Source organism: Calypte anna, chromosome 8 (assembly GCF_003957555.1).
Source record: "Calypte anna isolate BGI_N300 chromosome 8, bCalAnn1_v1.p, whole genome shotgun sequence".
In the NCBI taxonomy this organism is placed as follows: domain Eukaryota; kingdom Metazoa; phylum Chordata; class Aves; order Apodiformes; family Trochilidae; genus Calypte; species Calypte anna.
Genome location: NC_044254.1, coordinates 15,913,079 through 15,931,017, shown reverse-complemented (window position 1 = coordinate 15,931,017; position 17,939 = coordinate 15,913,079). Strand labels below are relative to the sequence as shown.

At 39.5% G+C, this 17,939-nt stretch overlaps 1 protein-coding gene across 1 annotated transcript in view; it reads left to right on the top strand.

Moving 5' to 3' along the window:
• Positions 1-629: 629 nt before the first annotated feature.
• HS2ST1 (heparan sulfate 2-O-sulfotransferase 1) overlaps positions 630-17,939 on the top strand; it is a 72,978-nt gene continuing 55,668 nt past the window's right edge. Inside the window, exon 1 of the mRNA XM_030455582.1 lies at positions 630-949. Coding sequence (XP_030311442.1) covers positions 826-949 — 124 coding nt within the window. The 5' untranslated portion in view covers positions 630-825. The remainder of the gene's footprint in view (positions 950-17,939) is intronic.

The following is a 17,939-nucleotide window of genomic DNA, read 5'->3' as shown; positions in this document are numbered from 1 at the left end:
TGCCGCCTGGTGCGGGAGAGGGCAGCCTTGCCGCCAGCCCGGAGCGCCACAAGGAGAAACAGCAAACTCCGAACCTCTGCGGGAACTGCAGAGCGAAGCAATTTTAGTCTGTTGAGAACAATGCTTCACAGCCAGGCTAGAGGAGATACCACTCCCCAGCCTCAATCAGGCGTTGCGGAGCAGCCCTAAGTAAGGCCCTTACTGAGAGTTGCCGCCAATTGGCGTACAGGCCCCCCGCCCCGGCGATTGACAGGCGGCTGGCGCCTTCCCCGAGCGCCGCGGTGCCGGTGTCCACAGCGGGTGGGCGGGACTTCGGGAAGGGCCTCGCAATCACGAAGGGTCGCGTGTAGGCGGGACCGGGCCTCGGCCCGGCAGCTCAGAACCGAGGCGGGAAGAGGAGGAGTCGACGCCCTGGGGGCGGCGCCACCGCGGAGCGGAGCCAACCCGGGTTGGGGAGAGGCGAGGCGGCAGTAGCACCGCCCAATGGCGGAGGGCGCGGGGGCGGGTCCCGCCGCCGGCAGTCGGCGGCAGCGCGGGGCGTGCGCGCAGTTGGGCGTTCGGTTGCTGAGCAGCGCAGGCGGGGGGGGGAGGGGCAGGGGCAGCCGCGCGGCGGTTGGTGAGGGGCGCGGGGCCGGGCGGCGCGCGGGCAGCGCGCGGGGCGATGTGAGAGCGGCCGCGGGCCCTGTCTCGCGCCCCAGCCGCGCGCCCCTCGGCTCCCCTTGCTCGCGCCGTCCCTGAGGCGGCGGCGGCGGCTCCCGCCGGGCTCCGCGGCCGGGCCCCGCGTTATGTCGTGATCCCGGGCGGGCGGAGCTGCTGCTGCTGCTCATGGGGCTGCTCAGGATTATGCTGCCGCCCAAGTTGCAGCTGCTGGCGGTGCTGGTCTTCGGGGTGGCCGTGCTCTTGTTGGAGAACCAGATCCAGAAGCTGGAGGAGTCCCGTGGCAAGCTGGGTGAGCGCGGCGGGGCGCGGCCGGGGACCGGGGCGGAGCGGGCCGGGGTTAGGGCACGGCAGGCGGGGGAGAGGGCAGCGCGGGCAGCGGGTCGGCGGCGGGGTGCGGAGAGCGGGCGGCCGGGCTCATCCCTGCCCGGTGTGCCGCCGGGATGGGAGCCGTGCACCGGCGGCTGCTTTTCCCGTGTGGCTTCTGGGGCTCACGTGTCCGAAACGGTAAAGGACTCGATCAGTCCGGTGTGGGGACCCTGCGGAAGGGGCTGTCAACAGGAGAGGCAGCAGCCTTGGCCTTTGAGTTCATTGGCATGTGTGCTTTGCGGGATTAGGAGACCTGGGAGAAATCGGTGTGGGAAAGGTAAATATTCCTGTAGTGTGTCTGAATGGGTTTTCGCAAAAGAGCAGCGGTGTCCAAAGCCATGAGGAGCAGCGGTGGCCTGGCCGTGCCTGCTGACGGGCGCCGGGAAAGGGAGAGGAGAAGCAGCAGTGGTGCCGAGAGAGTCTCGTTCTGCTGCTGTAACGAATAACCATCTTCTTTACGTTTAATTTCTGCTCCAAACGTTTTACTGAGGTTTGGCATTGTAACCGAAAACACTGTGGGGGGATGGAGGGGAAGGGAAAGAAGGTACAGACATTGTTCTTAATCACAAATAGGTAATTTGTCTTACTGTCATTCAATGGAAGATTTTGTTTTCTGTAGTTTACTGAGAGTAGTTGGCGTCACTGTCACTGAGCTGTAGTTAAACAGAATAATGATGAACTTGAAAGCTCATCTGTAGGACTTATTTGGGTTTGTTTGGTTTTTTTCTTTAAAAAGACCTCTCTAGGCTAATATCCACCTGGTGAGTAACAGCTTACTACTTTGTCTGTTGTATGTAAGGCTGCAGAGCTTATATAGGTTTCACATGGCTTAAGCAAGGCTTCCAAGAATGTGAAAAAAAAAATAGCTTTCTAAAGTACTTTGTGGTGCTTAGGAAGTATAAAAACAGAGCACAGAGACCTCTGGCGTATCCAAGTGCTGGGGCTGGTTTGCAAACATTGTTGATTTGTTTTCTCATATTATTTGACTGTACTACGATGTTAAGACCGTGAAAGGTTCGAGTTTGTAGGTAGAAAAGAGCATATGACATATTCACACTGGTGTTAAAACCAGAATAGGACTTTGAGTGACGTGGAAAGTCTTAATAGTGAGCTCCTGGCAGAGCCAGAGTTGTCATAACTTAATGTTGAGCTGTATGAGTGCCATGGGGGTTTTACTTCTCTGCATTTCTTTTCTACCTTGCTGCCTCTGAACTGGGTGTGAGAGATTAGAATGTTGGAAATGGCAGTGGTTGACTTTGAATTACAGGGTGCTCTTACTCTGCATATTTTTCAGCTGGAAGTTCGTACCAGTTGCCATCGTGGCATAATTTTTGCAGGATCTCAATAACTGTAAGCAAAAATTTGAAGAAGAAAATAAACTAAATTGGAAGATAATTCAAGTAGGTGTTGAAATACTATTCAGGATTCAGTGAAGTTCTGTGTGTGTCTGTTTTAAACTGGTTGGTTGGTACCAGTGGCTTCAGTGCCTTTGTTGCTGACAGTGTATGTTACTTCATGTAAATCTACCTCCTGGCATAAAAAGATTAACATAATGTGCATAAAAATAAAGATTTTTGCTGTTAGAATTTCCTCTTCCTGGCTAATATATATGAAATGGGACATGGCTAAGTTACATATTTAGAGGATTAAAATACACAGCTCATACTACTTTGGGTCAAAAATCTGATTACTGGCTTCTGTTATTTCTTGAGAAGGGAAATAAAATTATCAAAAACTATCAAAAAATTATCAAAAGCATGAACAAAGGATTTGATTTGTGAGAAACTTACTAGTGATTATCTATAACCTGTGTAAGATGGGGAAGAAGGGCTTTCTGCAACAGCAGTACTCTAGTACTTTTTTTTGGTTTTTTAACATGAGACTGTGCTTTGTTAAAAGTATTTAAGCTGTCTGAAATGTCTCTTTGTACGTGTTTAGTGTGTATTTTATGACTTGGAAATCCTAAGGTTTCATTACAGAACTTTTTTTACAATCATGGTTGGTGATGAGCTGTAATATGAAAAATGTTTTTCTCTGAACAAACTAAATAGTTGTCGAAAGCACTTTAGTTCCCATCTTTTTCCCTTCTCCCCAAAGGAATGGTGTGTGTTTGTGTGTCTGTGAAAAGTCAGTGAGACTGTGATTTAATGATAATGACAAAGTAGTTCTTTTTGTCTTTCAGTTGTGTTTCAGTGGTCACTTACTATGTAATGAGACTTGTAATATAGTTTGATATTGGGTTTTGGACTATGCTAAGTCAGATGATAAAGTGTAATGTTGGCAATGAATCATCCTATGACTGTGAAAACTGAATGATTTCAGATTTAATAACAAATAAAATAATTTCCCAATCATACAGCAGTTCTAATAATATTCATGCTTTCTGATAGAAATAATTTTATCCAATTTTTTCACATCTGAACCACTCTTTTTTGTGTACTGGACAATCAGGATGGGATTAATTTCACTTTAGCATATGAAAATATATTGGCTATAACATGAAACTGGAGCATCTTTCTGGGTGAAAAAAAATGAGAACTTTTCTTCCTGTAAGCCTTTATATAGGTAAAGCTCAGTCACCCTGGCAAACTTTCATTTTTAAATTTGAGAAGTACAGGAGATAGAAGCAAATAACCATCACAAATGTTCATGTTTGGGTTTTTTTTCTTTTTCTCTGTGATGAGTTTGTTACAATCTTAATATAATTTAAAAAGGTATTTGTAAATGGTTTTCTTTATCATATGCAAGATAATTCTCTAATTGAAAAATTTAGAAAATAAAAACCCTCATTGTATTATCTGCAGCTGTTGGACTTCTTAAGCTCTTTACGAATAGTTTATAGAGATGAGATCACGAGGAGAGTTTCAAGTACTTTTTTGGTAAGATTTATACATGCAGATATTAATCTTTCATATTCTTTTTCAAGTTTGCATGCCAGGGAAGCTGAGCTGCCATTCTCTCCAGAGTAAGCTGTCCCTAGTAGTTAGTGAGAACTTTAATGTTTTTATTTAAGCTTGGTATAGGTACTTAGCCAGTAGCTTTAGGAATGCATGGGCCTAGTAGAGAATATTGCATGTGAAAGTCAAATGTTGAGGGTATGCACTGTCACTTCTGGAGCAGAAATAATGTCTCTCTACCTTCTTTTTGTTTAGAAGGTGGGTGGATGCTCCTCAGCCTCCTCTGAGCAGGAATTAAACATGTGCTGTCCCACCTCCTGCACCAACATTAGTGTTCATGGTGAGCTGGATCAAAAACTGATCCAAATGGAAGTAATCCAGCCATCTCTTCTCTTCTCTCCCCAAAATTTTGTAATGATGTGAAAGATGAGAAGAGGGAAGTTTATATGTGTTGTAGTTCTTCTGTGTAATTAATTTTATACTACAATAGCAAGTACTAGAATCACTTCATAGTTTTGCAGAGGGGTATGGGAAGACAGTACCTCATTCAAGGAAGAGTCTGTAGGATTGATCAGAGAAGGTGAGGGTAGCAGATGAGGAAGGTTTACTCTTTGTGGGGTATAAATGAAGTAATACTGTTGCTTTCTAGCTGTTTAGTGATACTTGCATATTGGATTTTGAAAACAGCTCATATCTGAGTAACATGATATACCATAACAAGGAGAGCAAGGATTAAACAACTTTATTGCTGTTTCAGATTATTGCTTCTGATCATGTCGAAACACTGGTTAGCAGCACCATGAGAGTATTTCTCCTGCTAAGTGATAAACAAACTTCCAGCTCCTATATGTTAGTTCAGCATCTTGAATTGTGTCATTTGAAAGAAATTCTTCCTAACCCCAGGGAAGAAATCTTAATCAACGATTAATTGATTGCACCTTTATTTTATTACCTTTGAGGTAGTTTCCTAGTACTTGTGGCCCTTGTTGGGCAAGTACCCTTTTAAGCACTGTTCAAGTACCTAACAAACTACTGTTCTTTGAAGTTTAATTATTTCCCAGTGATTAAATTTTATACCTCCTGTCAGTAGGCCTGCCAGTTGCAGGTGTTTGGAACATCCCTCAGAAAACTTCTTAACTCATCCCTCATCATATAATGGTTTCTTAGTATATTATTTGTACTTCAACTACATTTATAAAGAGTAGTTTGTGACTGCTGGCAGTTCTGTCTGCACACAGCTATGCAAATAATTTTCTAGAATTTCTTTTAAATATAGCTCTGTTGTCCAGTACTTTTTATTTTCCACTTAGCAGCCCGAGGCATTCTTTCAGAAGCTGTTTTCTTGGGTACCAGGTTTCCTGAAGTAAAAGTTTTTCTGCTGCTTCCTCAGAGTATCTCCAGCCTGTGAAACATTCTTCCACTTTTTCTTGCTGGTTCTATCACACTTTTTCATTTTGTTCCCTATCACTATTCATCTTCACCATGCCCTTGGTCATTCCAGGCACTTCAAAATAACTTTTAAACTACTATTTTATGCTTTTGAATCCCATTCAAAAGTATTAAAGAGAGAAATTACATTAATTATTTTTTATTTATTGTTTATCTATCCTGTTACATTTCCTATGAAATTGATACTGTCTGGATGTTTATTAATACAGAACTGTGCATGTTCTCAAGCACATACCAAGATAGTTCAGACTTGCAAATGGACTCTGAAGCTTTATTTCACCCCTTTTTGCTGGCACTTCAACATGTTAATTTGTTTATCTCAGTGAAAAAAAAGAGGCCCAACTTTTTAGAATTTCTTCTTCTGGAAGGCTGCACATGAGAAACTTAATATTGTAGCTAGTTTGTGAGCCTCACACTTTTAGTGAAGTAGGTTTGAGAATTAGTGAGGAAGTGCAGTGGGAGCCTGTGCCTTCATTGTTCATAGCAGGTGCTGTTATGAAGAGTTACCTGGCAAGGGGGTATTTTTTTTAGATTTTGAGGGCACTTGTGATACATGAAAATGGGCTTGAGAAGTCAAATGAAGCATATGCCTCCAGACCCTCAGCCATGGACTGCAGTGGATGAAGTAATAATCAGGTCTGGCACTGCATTTTTCTGTCTAGATTCTCCACTGGATAAATTCAGGTTTTGGCCACTGGATCTCTTCTGTGTGTTACTTTTTAACCCTTCAGCTTTTTAAGTTGAAGATAAAGAGCATAAGGATATATAGTACTATTGTACAAGGAAATCCTGGGAGAGCCACAATTACAATCAGCTGTTTAGGATAGAAATGACTCGCTGGACAGCCAAAGGACTGTAAGTGCCATGACCATAATGTTTGTGGATTAATCCAGTATTACAGTCTTGGTAATGGCAGCTATGAGCTAGGGAATTAGTTCAAGGCTGAGAAAGTCGGGAGGAAGTCTTTAAAGGACTTCTTAGCCCTGTTCTTCCATATAATTGTGGTGGGGTTTTTTTGTTTTTTGTTTTTTTTTGTTAGGTTATTTCAATAATAAATACCTAGAAGGTTTCATTAAAGTGCTTGGCACTGTAAAAGGAAAAATGGTAGCTCTACTGGAAATCAGAAAAACCTACTTTATAATGCCTTTATTTACTTTTATGTACTCAAGTAAACAAACTAATTGGATGCACATTTTATGTGTGTAGATGTGCATATGTATGAATATAAACGCACATATAAAGTGTATGTCTATTAAGGAAAAAAAAATCCAACAAAACCTGCCCTTGTTAAACTACTTAAACTTTGGAGCTTGTGTAACAAATTGAACAATTGCTTTCCAGTTTGTCATGTACATCTGAAGTGAAATAAGTCTTAAGATTTTTTTGTTTTCCTTTTTCAGGAAACTGACATATTTGCTGCTGGATTCTTTTTTTTACACAGCTTTGTATTGCCTCTGGCTGTTGAAGTTAGGGGCATTTGAACAGTTCCTGAACAAATCATTTACATATCTACTGACTGACAGCCATGAGTCACTCACTGTTAGATTAATTCTGCCCAGATTTGTCTTGTCTTCTAATAATCACAGAATCATAATATTGTTTCAGTTGGAAAAGTCCTTCAAGATCATCACCTAGCACTGCCAAGTCCAACACTAAACAGTGTCCCTCAGCACCACAAGCACTGCTTTAAATAACCTCCAGGGCTGGTAACTCAACCATTTCCATGGGCAACCTGTTCCAACCCCTGACAATCCTTTCAATAAGGAAATTTTTCCTATTATCCAATCTAAACCTCCTCTGGTGCAACCTGAGACAGTTTCTTCTATTTCTATCACTTGTTACTTAAGAGACAGACCCCCACCTTGTTCCAGCTTCCTTTCAGGTAGCTGTAGAGAGTGAGGTCTTCTTTCAGCCTCTTTTTCTCCAGTCTAAGTAACCCCAATTCCCTCAGTAGCTTCTTCTGAGACTTGTGCTCTAGACCCTGCACCAGCTTTGTTGCCCTTTTTTAGACACCTCAATGTCTGTGTAGTGAGGGACCCAAAACTGAATACAGTATTGGAGGTGCAGCCTCGCCAGTTCTGAGTACAAGGAGAAAATTATAAATTATAATAATGAATTCTTTCCCTCAGGTTCTTGGTCCACTTTAGGAGATACATGCTCCTTGCATATGGAGTCTTCAATGTATTATTACTTAACTGGGTCAGAAGACAACCTTTTCGTCTAATTGTGTGCAATCTTTAATTTTTTGTCACTTCTCTGAAGTGTATTCAGAGCTTGTCAAAGCAGTATTAAAATAGTGGTGCTTTGCTTGAAATGTGGTGGTATTTATCTGTTTCTGTATCTAAAAGACTAGCTTAGCAAGCATAATGACTGCCATACTGAAGAAGAATAGTTGAACTGTTACAGATATTTGCATTATTTTTTCAACCAGAAATAAAAGATAAATGACTAAAAGGAGCCCAGTGTTGAGAGAGGCATTTGAAATTTGTCCAGCTGGCTGCAGCACTTCATAAATATGTACAGACAGCTAGCTGCAATCTGTCCTACTTGTTATGTGGACCAGAGAAAGGCAGTGTCTTACTCAAAACCTTAACTTTGTGTCATGCTTAAGCCATCAATTATGTTAGATTTGCCCACTCCCCTAAAGATTTGTGGCCCTCTGAAACTCTTGTGTTCAAAACTCAGCCTCTTGAGGAAGACAACATTCTGAGAAGTCTTCATTTGCTTAGGAGAGAGAAGCCAACCTCTTCTTTTCCTGGAACTGAGTCAGTTGGTTCTTTACTTAACCCCCAACTCCTCTCTGCTTGACCTTTTGCGTTGTGGAGAGCTGAAGTTCCTCCACTTGGCATTCCCATCAGTATTTTCATGTATTAAAAATCCTGCTAGTGTAGTATAGTTGGTATGCCTGGGCAACTTCACTAACAGTATAAATTCTTAATACTTGTAGAAGCATTCATGTTGCACATACATGTGGGGGTTTTTGTGATAGGAAAATGCTGACTGTCAAGACATCACTAATTGCCAATGTGCCTTTGAGGGTCATGGTCTGGCTTCATATTGAGTGTGGGTTTGTTCCCAAGTAATTAATTTATTGCTGAAATTTTGCTTTTTATGGCTATAAATTAAGAACATATTTTCACCATAGAGGTATTGTTGCAAATGTGTCTTCAGGAAGCCCCACTACATCTGCATCTCTTTTTATTGTCTCTAGTAGTCAGTGTATTATTGTTGTCCTTTGTAATATCCTTGTGTCTTCGTGGTTCCAATAACATTACTGCTATAACAGTTATAATTCAAGCTTTCTGGTGGTAATAAAATTCATCATGAGTTGCTAGGAGTCTAGAAGAGCCAGAGAATTAATAAGATAATTAAATTACAAAAAGTATTTGGAAAGAAGCTATCCATCACTTTGGTCCAGTCTTTGTCTGCTGTCTTTTACATCCGTTTTCTTGCTGCATTCGGTTAGAGTTTAAAATGACAGCTGACATCCTTTTTTTTATCAACTTGCTGTTTAATGCTGAACAGTAATTTGTGTTGAAACATATGTAAAACTTAAGTGCTGTTTTGATAAAACAACTTTTGATGATTTTGAAGTGTTTATGCAAACCCTGTGCATAATTGCCGTAATACTGGAAAGAGTCTGGGGATGGGATCTTAGATAAAATGGGATCTTAAATTAAAACACGTATCTTCCCCATGTACTTCTGTAGTCTTTTTTCTCTCAGGACTTACTTTATTCCCTTGTCTTTTAATATATATTTTAAAATGCACACAAAAGGAATAATGAGGAATATATAAATTTATAATGTATATCTTTATAATAAATATAATATTTATATGTATATTGTTCACCCTGTGGTATATATTTTCCACCGTTGTAGTATAGAACTGATCCCTATTGGTCAGCACATTGAAAGGCAGTAGTATTTCATTTTGCTTTGAAAAAGTTAAAAAAGACTGCTAAGAACTTGAAGGAGCTTGGAGATGCTGAACAATGGTACAATTATTATGGTTGTTCCTCTCATTTACTGTGAAGTGGAGAGGAAAATCTAGTTTTTGTTTTTGTTTTTTTTTCTTCTCCTGAATCTTTTCCTTCTGTATCATTCTACTTTCTCTTATTCCCATTATCTTCTTTTCTGGATATGTTGGTGTTGATGAACATATTAAGAAAGATTGCATAAATAGTGTATCTGTGTTTTCTTTGAAATATTTTATTTCTTTACACTGATTCTGTGGGGGGCTTTGAAGGAGATTTTGCAGAAGTAGAAGTCTCTTGTTGCAACATGTGGCATTTGCAATGGATTTTTATATAAAAGACATCAGCAGTTGACTGTATTACGTTTGAGCTGATTTCCGTCATTAATTCTGAGCAAAAGGATTTCTGTAATTCTGGGAAGGATTTACAAATTCAAGGTAAAAGGGAACAAAGTGAAAAAGTAGGACATGAAAATAATGGAATCTTATTCTGGCATGTTAAATAGACCAACAAGTGTCTCCAGGAGAGAACAATACAGTCTTTTTGACTCCCTTAGCATTCGAATGCCTGTTGAGTAAAAAAATAATTTTTAGCAAGATCTAATTTCAAATTTTTTAATTCCAAAAATTAGGTTTAATTTTTACAAAAGCTGAGTCTCACTATTGTCATCCGTGGTAAAAGTTGACCAGAACACTCTTGAGCACAGGGCCTTTACAATCGCGCTTGGACCACTTCATGAAGATGTGGTTTTGTACTGGGTACACAAAAAATCTTTTATAAGGAGGCAGGTTTTTGGAAACAAAGTTAAAATGTCAGATTTTCTCATTGGTCAGTAAAGTTTCAGCAGTGTGCTTTCTTAGAAGTGAGAAAAAATATTGGTGATTGCTACTACTGTTACACTATTCTGTGAACTGTACTGAGATGACCATAGCACTAAAATTCTATTGCTTAATCAAGTTAGTGCTTTTGGGAAGATGAAATGTCTTATAGTTAGTCTCCCTTTTTTTAATGTATGTTTTTTAAAAAGCCAAACAAAAGATGCTTACAAAGCCCTTGTGCTTATCTGAGAATAATTAAGCCTGTTTAAATAGGGCTTTAGGCAAATTAACTGTTTTGTGTTAACTTTGCTGATACTGCCAACAAGGCAAGCTTTTGAAGATAAATACCTAATAAATACTTTGCTGTCTTATGATTTAGTGATTAGATCTTGCTGTCCAATCTGATGACTTCAAAGTGTGTCAGATGGGGTTGGACTAAGTATGCTTTTGAACTCCATTTTCAGTAGTAGATGTATATTTGTTTTTTAGAGAATGTTCTTGTCTACAAAATGACCTTTTGGAGTATGATAATTTTGGAGGAATTGGAATGTTCTATATTTTTACTGCTGTCTTTCATTAAAACAAATATTATTTTTTCAAATACTTCTGTGCTTCCCTCCTTTTGCTCTCGAAACTGTTAATTCTAATGTGCTGCTTGTATAGCTTCTGTTGGTTTGAGAGAAGACAAAACTTGCAGAAGCTTCCATGCTATATCAGGATCTTATTAAGATTTAAAGTTGTCTTCAAGTGTGTACTTCATAATTGTGTTTGATCGACCTGTAAAACAAAAAGTGGAAAAATTCTGGCAAAGTGCTTAATTTATACTTCTAAATTAGGGTTTATCCTCTGTGTATTTAATAGGTATGCAGTAGTCTAGGTGATTTCTGCTTTGAGAAGTACCAGAATCCCAAGCTTTCTTTTAGGCTAGTAGTAGTAATTTTAGTCCTTGAACTGCCTCATGGAGTTGCTTTCTGAGCCAAAAGCAAAGGTTGAATGACCAGAAATATGTGCTGAAGCTTATATTTAAATATAACACTGTCTGTAACCTGTCATAGAATCACTGAATGCATTGAGTTGGAAGGGACCTTTGAAAGTCATCTAGGCCAACCCCCTGCAGTGGGCAGGAACGCCTCCCACCAGACCAGGTTGCTCAAAACTGCATCAGGCCTCACCTTGTATGTTTTCAAGGATGAGGCCTTTGCTACTTTTCTGGGCAACCTATTCCAGTGTTTTACCACCTGCATATTAAAGAACTTCTTCCTAATGCTTAATCTAAATCTATCCTGCTCTAGTTTAAGACCATTGTCCCTTGTCCTATTGCTACACACCCCTGTAAACTGTCCCTCCCAAGCTTTCCTGTAGGCCCTCTTCAGATACTAGAAGAGGGTTACCTCTAAGGTCTCTAAGACCGCTCTAAGGTCTCCCTGGAGCTTTTTCCTCTCTAGGCTGAACACCCCCCAACTCTTTCAGCATGTCTTTAAAGGAGAGGTGCTCCAGCCTTCTGACCAATTTTGTGGCCTTCCTCTGGCACTCTCTAAAAGGTCTATGTTCTTCTTGTGTTGAGGACTCCAGAGCAGGACACAGTACTCCAGCTGAGGTCTCACCAGGGCAGAGTAGAGGGGCAGAATCACCTCTCTAAATCTTCTGGCCACACTTCTTTTGATGCAGCCCAGGATGCCATTCGCCTTCTGCACTGCAAGTATGTACTGTTGGCTCATGTCCAGCTTTTCATCCATCAGCACCCCCAAGTCCCTTTCCACAGGGCTGCTCTCTATCACATCATCTTCATCTTATACTGATAAACCCCTGCTGAGATGCAGGACCTTGCGCTTGGCCTTATTGAACCTCGTGCGGCTCACATGGTCTCACTTCTCCAGCTTGTCCAGGCCCTCTGGATGACATCCTGTCCCTTTGGCATGTTGACTGCACCATTCAGCTTGGTGTCATATGCAGACTTGCAGAGGACAGGTCTGGTCGTGTCTGGTTCAAACTTTATTTTATCTTTGAAATTTTTCAATCTCCATAGTAGATTGAGGGTTATGTAAAAACTTTTCCATGGAATTTGGGTAGAGCAACAGCTACTCCAAAGTTTTGAAATTTTCACTAGAGATTTTTGAGTGGTTAATTAAGTCAAATTGCTGTCAATCGTGGAGGTGCAAAGGAGGCCACAAGACCCAGCAGATGAGCTGTCCAAGTTTGCAGTGGTGATATAAAATGCTGTGTGCCCAGCACTCTTGTGGGAGACTTCCACCCCACTGGTAGTCAGGGTGGTAACCAGAGGTGTGCCTAGCTCCTCTGCCAGCAGAGGTCAGATCATGGAGCATGAAGTTAAAGCACTCTTGATTTCAATTAAGTTTAACACTTTGGGCTTTAAGCTGCAGAAATGGCATATGTTGGCTCTGGATAGGAAAGGACAGCCACCCCTTCATTCAACCCAGAAAATATTGGTAGAGGATATTTGTCAGGCTCCTGAGATACTTGTGAGGCATGTTAAATGCATTTGACCTATGGGCAAATTTATCTTGAAGGCACATGATCAAGCTTAAAGGAGAATATCAAAGATAAACTTTTGAAGAGTGGAAATGAGAAGAAAGAAAGATGTATTCGGGAGAATCACTTCAACTTTTGCATGTGTGAGCTATCCCCAGTCTGTGTCCCAGTGGAAAGGCAGAGAGTATTGAAGAATACACTTATTTTCAGTGCCGGCTTCATTCTCACTTAGCAGTCTGAAAATGTGCTTGCTTCTGATTCATACTGCTTTGTATTTACCCTCTGCAGTACTATTAAGCCTTCCTTTCTGTTGTGTAAAACCATCCTAAAACTGAGCTGGTGGTTTAGCGGAAAGAAGCAATAAATCAAACAGTAAAACTTTTATATGTATCCTCTTCTGGTTTTCCTGCCCATGCTTTCCAAACCATACTCTGAAAAACGTGGTCTTGCTAACATGTTTGTGGGAGTGTTTTTCTAAACATTTATGGTCACTGGAGCAACCTAAAGCATTGTTTCTAGTGATTTTTATGGGCCCACTTATGTGGGATTGCATAGTGCAGATGGGAAGACATTTAATATGAGAATTAGGAAAGAGATATGGGTAATAAATTAGACGCGTATCAAGTTTAAAGAAAAAATGTGTGAAAGATAAATTAACATACTGAAAGAGGTTTGTTCTTTTTCTTCCTGTTCTTGTTCTAAGCCAAGAAATGCCCTTAGAAACCAAATGACCATTTTTATATTTTCCAGGAGCATTAGTGTTGATTTTATGTAAATATTAAATATGCATGCTTTTTGACAGGTGGAACCTTCTCCAGGTTGTAGTTATAAACATGTATTGGTTTCTAATAGCTAATTGGATGTAGTCAACTTAATTCCTTCAAGTGGTGCTATAAAATTTACATACAAAATATATGTTTGGCTGGAGATTGTAAGAAAAGATTTGAAATGTTATCTGAGATTTAAATACTAGTTTTCAGGAATGAATGTAGGAAAATGGTAAACTTTTTTTAGACTTGCTTCCTGTCATTATTATGCCATCTTAAAACAATATGGAAATAAAAACAGCACTTATATCATGAAAATACTTAAGTGTCTGGCAACATGATACTTAAGCAACAAAACTTGTCAAGTATTCATGTATTGCAGGGATATAAAATATTGTGATTGTTTCTATATAATTTTTAATGTACTTAATATATGTTAAGGATGTGTATGTAAATGAAGCACGAGGTGGGACTTTATAGATAATTAATATTCCAGAGAAACTGATATGAAAATCCTCTTATATTCCCAAGAATTTATTTGAATGCATTTTCTGCCCTTGATGGAATAGAGTATCAAAAAACACTCAACAAATTCTGTTAATCATTCAGCCTTTGCTATTTCAGCTTCCAGTTAACTAGGGACCTAAATTGGCAAAAATATTTGCCTTCTTTGTAGAAAAATGTCTACTCAAATAAGTGCAAATACATATCAGGCAAATTACCAGGTAGTTTAAAGCCTTACCAGCTGATAGAGGTTAACCAGATACAAACCTAAAACCTTAAAAAAGATAGTTCTTTTTCATTTGTGCAAAACCTTTGTTACAAAGAATCTGACTATCTAAAAAAACTGATATTTAAGGATCAGAAAGGCATTAGTTTCAAGCTTGACTCAACTTGTTGCTTTGTGTAATTTTAGGCAGCAGCTTCATAATTTTCCTGCTGTAGTTAATATATAGCATTTTGTGGTGACAAGTTTTCAAGCTACTGCCTGCTGGACAAGATGGAGGAGTATGGGAACGTGGTGTGTGTTGTGTATGTGGATTGAGGATTTTATGTGGCAAGCTCACATATTAACAATTCTGATGGCAGTCTTGTGAGTAGTATATTTTACAGTAGCTCTAATAAAATTATGCAGTATCTTAAGACAGTATCTTTCATGATTGGTTGATAAAAAGTAAAACTTTGTTTTAGTGTAGAGGTAATTATTGTGTTTGGTGGGGTTCGTTTAGGGGACAGGGTATTGTAAGTATTTTTAAAAATTGAACATCCAAGAAGAACATTTACTAATGATGACTGCAGGAGTGGAATTTCTAATGAGAATTTAAGATCTCTTGCCTTGAATGTTTTAGCTAGTGGATGAATAAAGTGCACGTGGCTTTCCACAAAACACACAAGCCAGGAACTTTTCCCTTTTATGCTCTGAGCCTTGGCTGTGACATTAGAATGAAGAACATTTTTATTAAGGTTTTTGCCATTTTACAGGTTAATTTGTGAGCCACTGACTGAACAGAACAACTTTTACAGACTATAAAGTACTGACTATAAAGTAACAGTCACATGAACCAGTTTGCCGGGGAAGGTAATTTTCCCACATACTGTAAAGAGTCTGTGCTTAGAGCAGGGCAATGTTGGGGCTTGTGAGGTCTTGTGATGATTCATAGCAACACAAGACATGAGAGGATGGGGAAGGTTAGTAGTCATGGTGTGGGCCACTAGTGGCCATCAGGCATGGAAACATTCAGTAACACTTGTCCCTCTGCCTCTGCTCTCTATCTGTGGAGTCCCAAGGATATTCAGGCAATGGGTTTATATGAGGGGGGGAAAATAAATGAAAGAGTCTTCATGTTTCAGATGGCAGGTAGTTTTAAAAATATCCATGGTGACCAAGCAACACTAACTTAGAAATAATACAGACTGTCTGTTTGTTCTGTGTGCTTCTTGAGTATATTGCAAGTTATGTGACATTATAAGCTTGTGTGTGTACAAAAAGCCACTGTTTGTGCTCAAGTTTAAACTTGCTATCTCTTAATATAAATTTGAGGAAAAACTGTTCTGGATAGAAAAACTGTATTGGTATCCTTGTGTCTCCTGACAAAGAACTGCTTAGTCTCCCTTACCCTGTTTAAAGCTGCATGAGTTAGGTTTGAATGAGACAGTATGTTTACCCAGGCTGCTGCAGCCTCTCTAGAAAATACAAATGTGGCTTCTCTGTTTCTGCCCAGGTGTTTGTTCCACACCTCACTTGCATGCTTCTGAAGTGAGGCAGATGTAAGCATCAGTGAATTAATGATGTGTATTGTCCTGAAGTTACTACAGAATAGAGGTTTACAGGTCTTCTTTCTGTGCCATTTGCTCTGTTGTAACATTGCACAAAATATAGAGCAATTTTTTCCTTGGAGTTCTGTACCTATTTTTGTGCTGAGAGAATCTTTATCGTTGGGGTTAAAGGATTTTGTGAGATATTTTTAAAGTCCATGTGGATTTTTAATTATTTCAGTAACTATGTTCAGTAGGCATTGAAATAAAACCTTGATAGAGATAGTAACTGTTTAGATTAATTGGAATTAAGCTTATTAAGCTAGTGTTTCAGTGAAGAGAGCATTTACTTAGAAGACTGATGATTGTTTCAGGGGCAGCATATAATTTCTGTGCAGTACCTCATAATAAAATCATACTCTTAAAGACTTCCCTGTGTTTAATGGGTATATGGATAAATGTGTTATGCTTATTACTCTGTTCTTTAAATAAGCAGTAATCTGTTTGCCTTGGAAGCTCACTGGTGATTTCAAGAATTTAACCTACTTTGACACTTCCATGGTTTCTTCCTGTGAGCAACTTGATTACCACTTACTCAGCAGTAAGTTTAAGAAAATCAGCTAAGAAGAACAGCATACTGTAAATGATGCTGGTAACAGAAAGTGCATGTAAAATTGCTTGTAAGATGATAACATTTCATAACATTCTGGAAGACAACCTCTCCTGTATTGATTTTTCTTCTTCTTATTTTTTATCCTGCTAGTCTGCACAGATGAAATGTAGTCGTTCAGGGAATCTTATTCCTTCCTTGCAGGGTTGCTATATTGATCTGAAACCACGGAGCTGAAATTGGTCATGTTTTGACAGCGTTCCTTGTCTAATGACAATATACGGTTCTACTGTTTAAGTGGAAAACTTGCTGCAGTATTTCTTACTTGAATTTGTGGAACAGTCAGTGAGGGACTTCTCTAAAAACCCTTCCTGAAATACTGCAAATGGAATAATTTGTGTGAATGGATAGCAGACCTCTGCGGACATGTTTCTTAGCTGCTCTTCATGGAAGCAGACCACCAGCCTGCATCACCATGAAGTAATGGAAAATGAGATGTTGAATAACCCCTATATGAATACAGATTTTTGTGTTTGCTCCATTTACCACAGGCCAACTAAACAACAATGTTCTTGTTAGTGCAACTTTGAGTTTCTCAATTAGTGATAATACAAGAAAAATTACCATCTCCTTCAGAACAAGGGATAAGACAGTTTCTCCTCTTCTACCCCCTTTGCCAGATTATGAATTTTAAAGCTGCTGCATATTAATTATTCCCCACTATGCCTGTGTTAGCTATTGCTGCCAGGACTTGCTACTACTCAAAAAATACGTTAAAAAGAAAGTATAGGACTTATTAATAAGAGAGCTTTTCCCTCTCTTTGACAAAAGGAGGGGAAATTTCCTAAGAAAACATACACAAAGGCTTGTGGTGATTTTTTTGAGTTTGGTTCTGGAAACAAAGAAGTACAGAAGGTCAGAATATCTGTAGAATTTTTGGTACTTTACAGTGGCATGTGTACCACTGCTCCCATCAGCCTGTTGCTTCAGACCATGATGATGTGTTTGTAACCTCTCTGTGGAACTAAGGATGATTTACATAAATTTGAGAGTAACAAATATAATTTAAAGCTAATTTAGCTTGGCAATTCAAACTTATGGCTCTGTATATGCACTAATAGAATTGCTGTGTTTTCAGACATAACAGTCTGCAGAGTGAGGATAGCAAACTGAAGGATGTCAAGAGTCTGTGCAAGCTTGGCTTCAGGGAAGAGCAGGAGCCCAACAGGCCTAAGTAACTTAAACTGAGCCTATCAAATTGACAGTTTCTGAATGTGTTTTTGTATTTTGGAAAGCACACAATATACATTTAACATAAAATCAACAAATAATTTAATGTAGAAATGTCTGCATGAAACGTGTTTTTAAATCCTACTGTAGTGAAATTTATGCCAGGAAAATGGCCCTCAAATGAAACGAGCAAACAAGCAAACCATTATAAAACACACAGCTTGAAGTTTTGAAAACTTTAAATATCAAAAATGTTTGTTCTTGTCCAATGCACAGGAAAACCAGTTGGTTAATAATGTCATAAATGGTTGTGAACAAAATGAATTCAGAATGATGCACTCTGGTGTAATATAAACTCTTACAGAAAGTGGTTTTATCAAGAGAACATAAAACACTAAGCAGATGTATTGTTGCACTGAA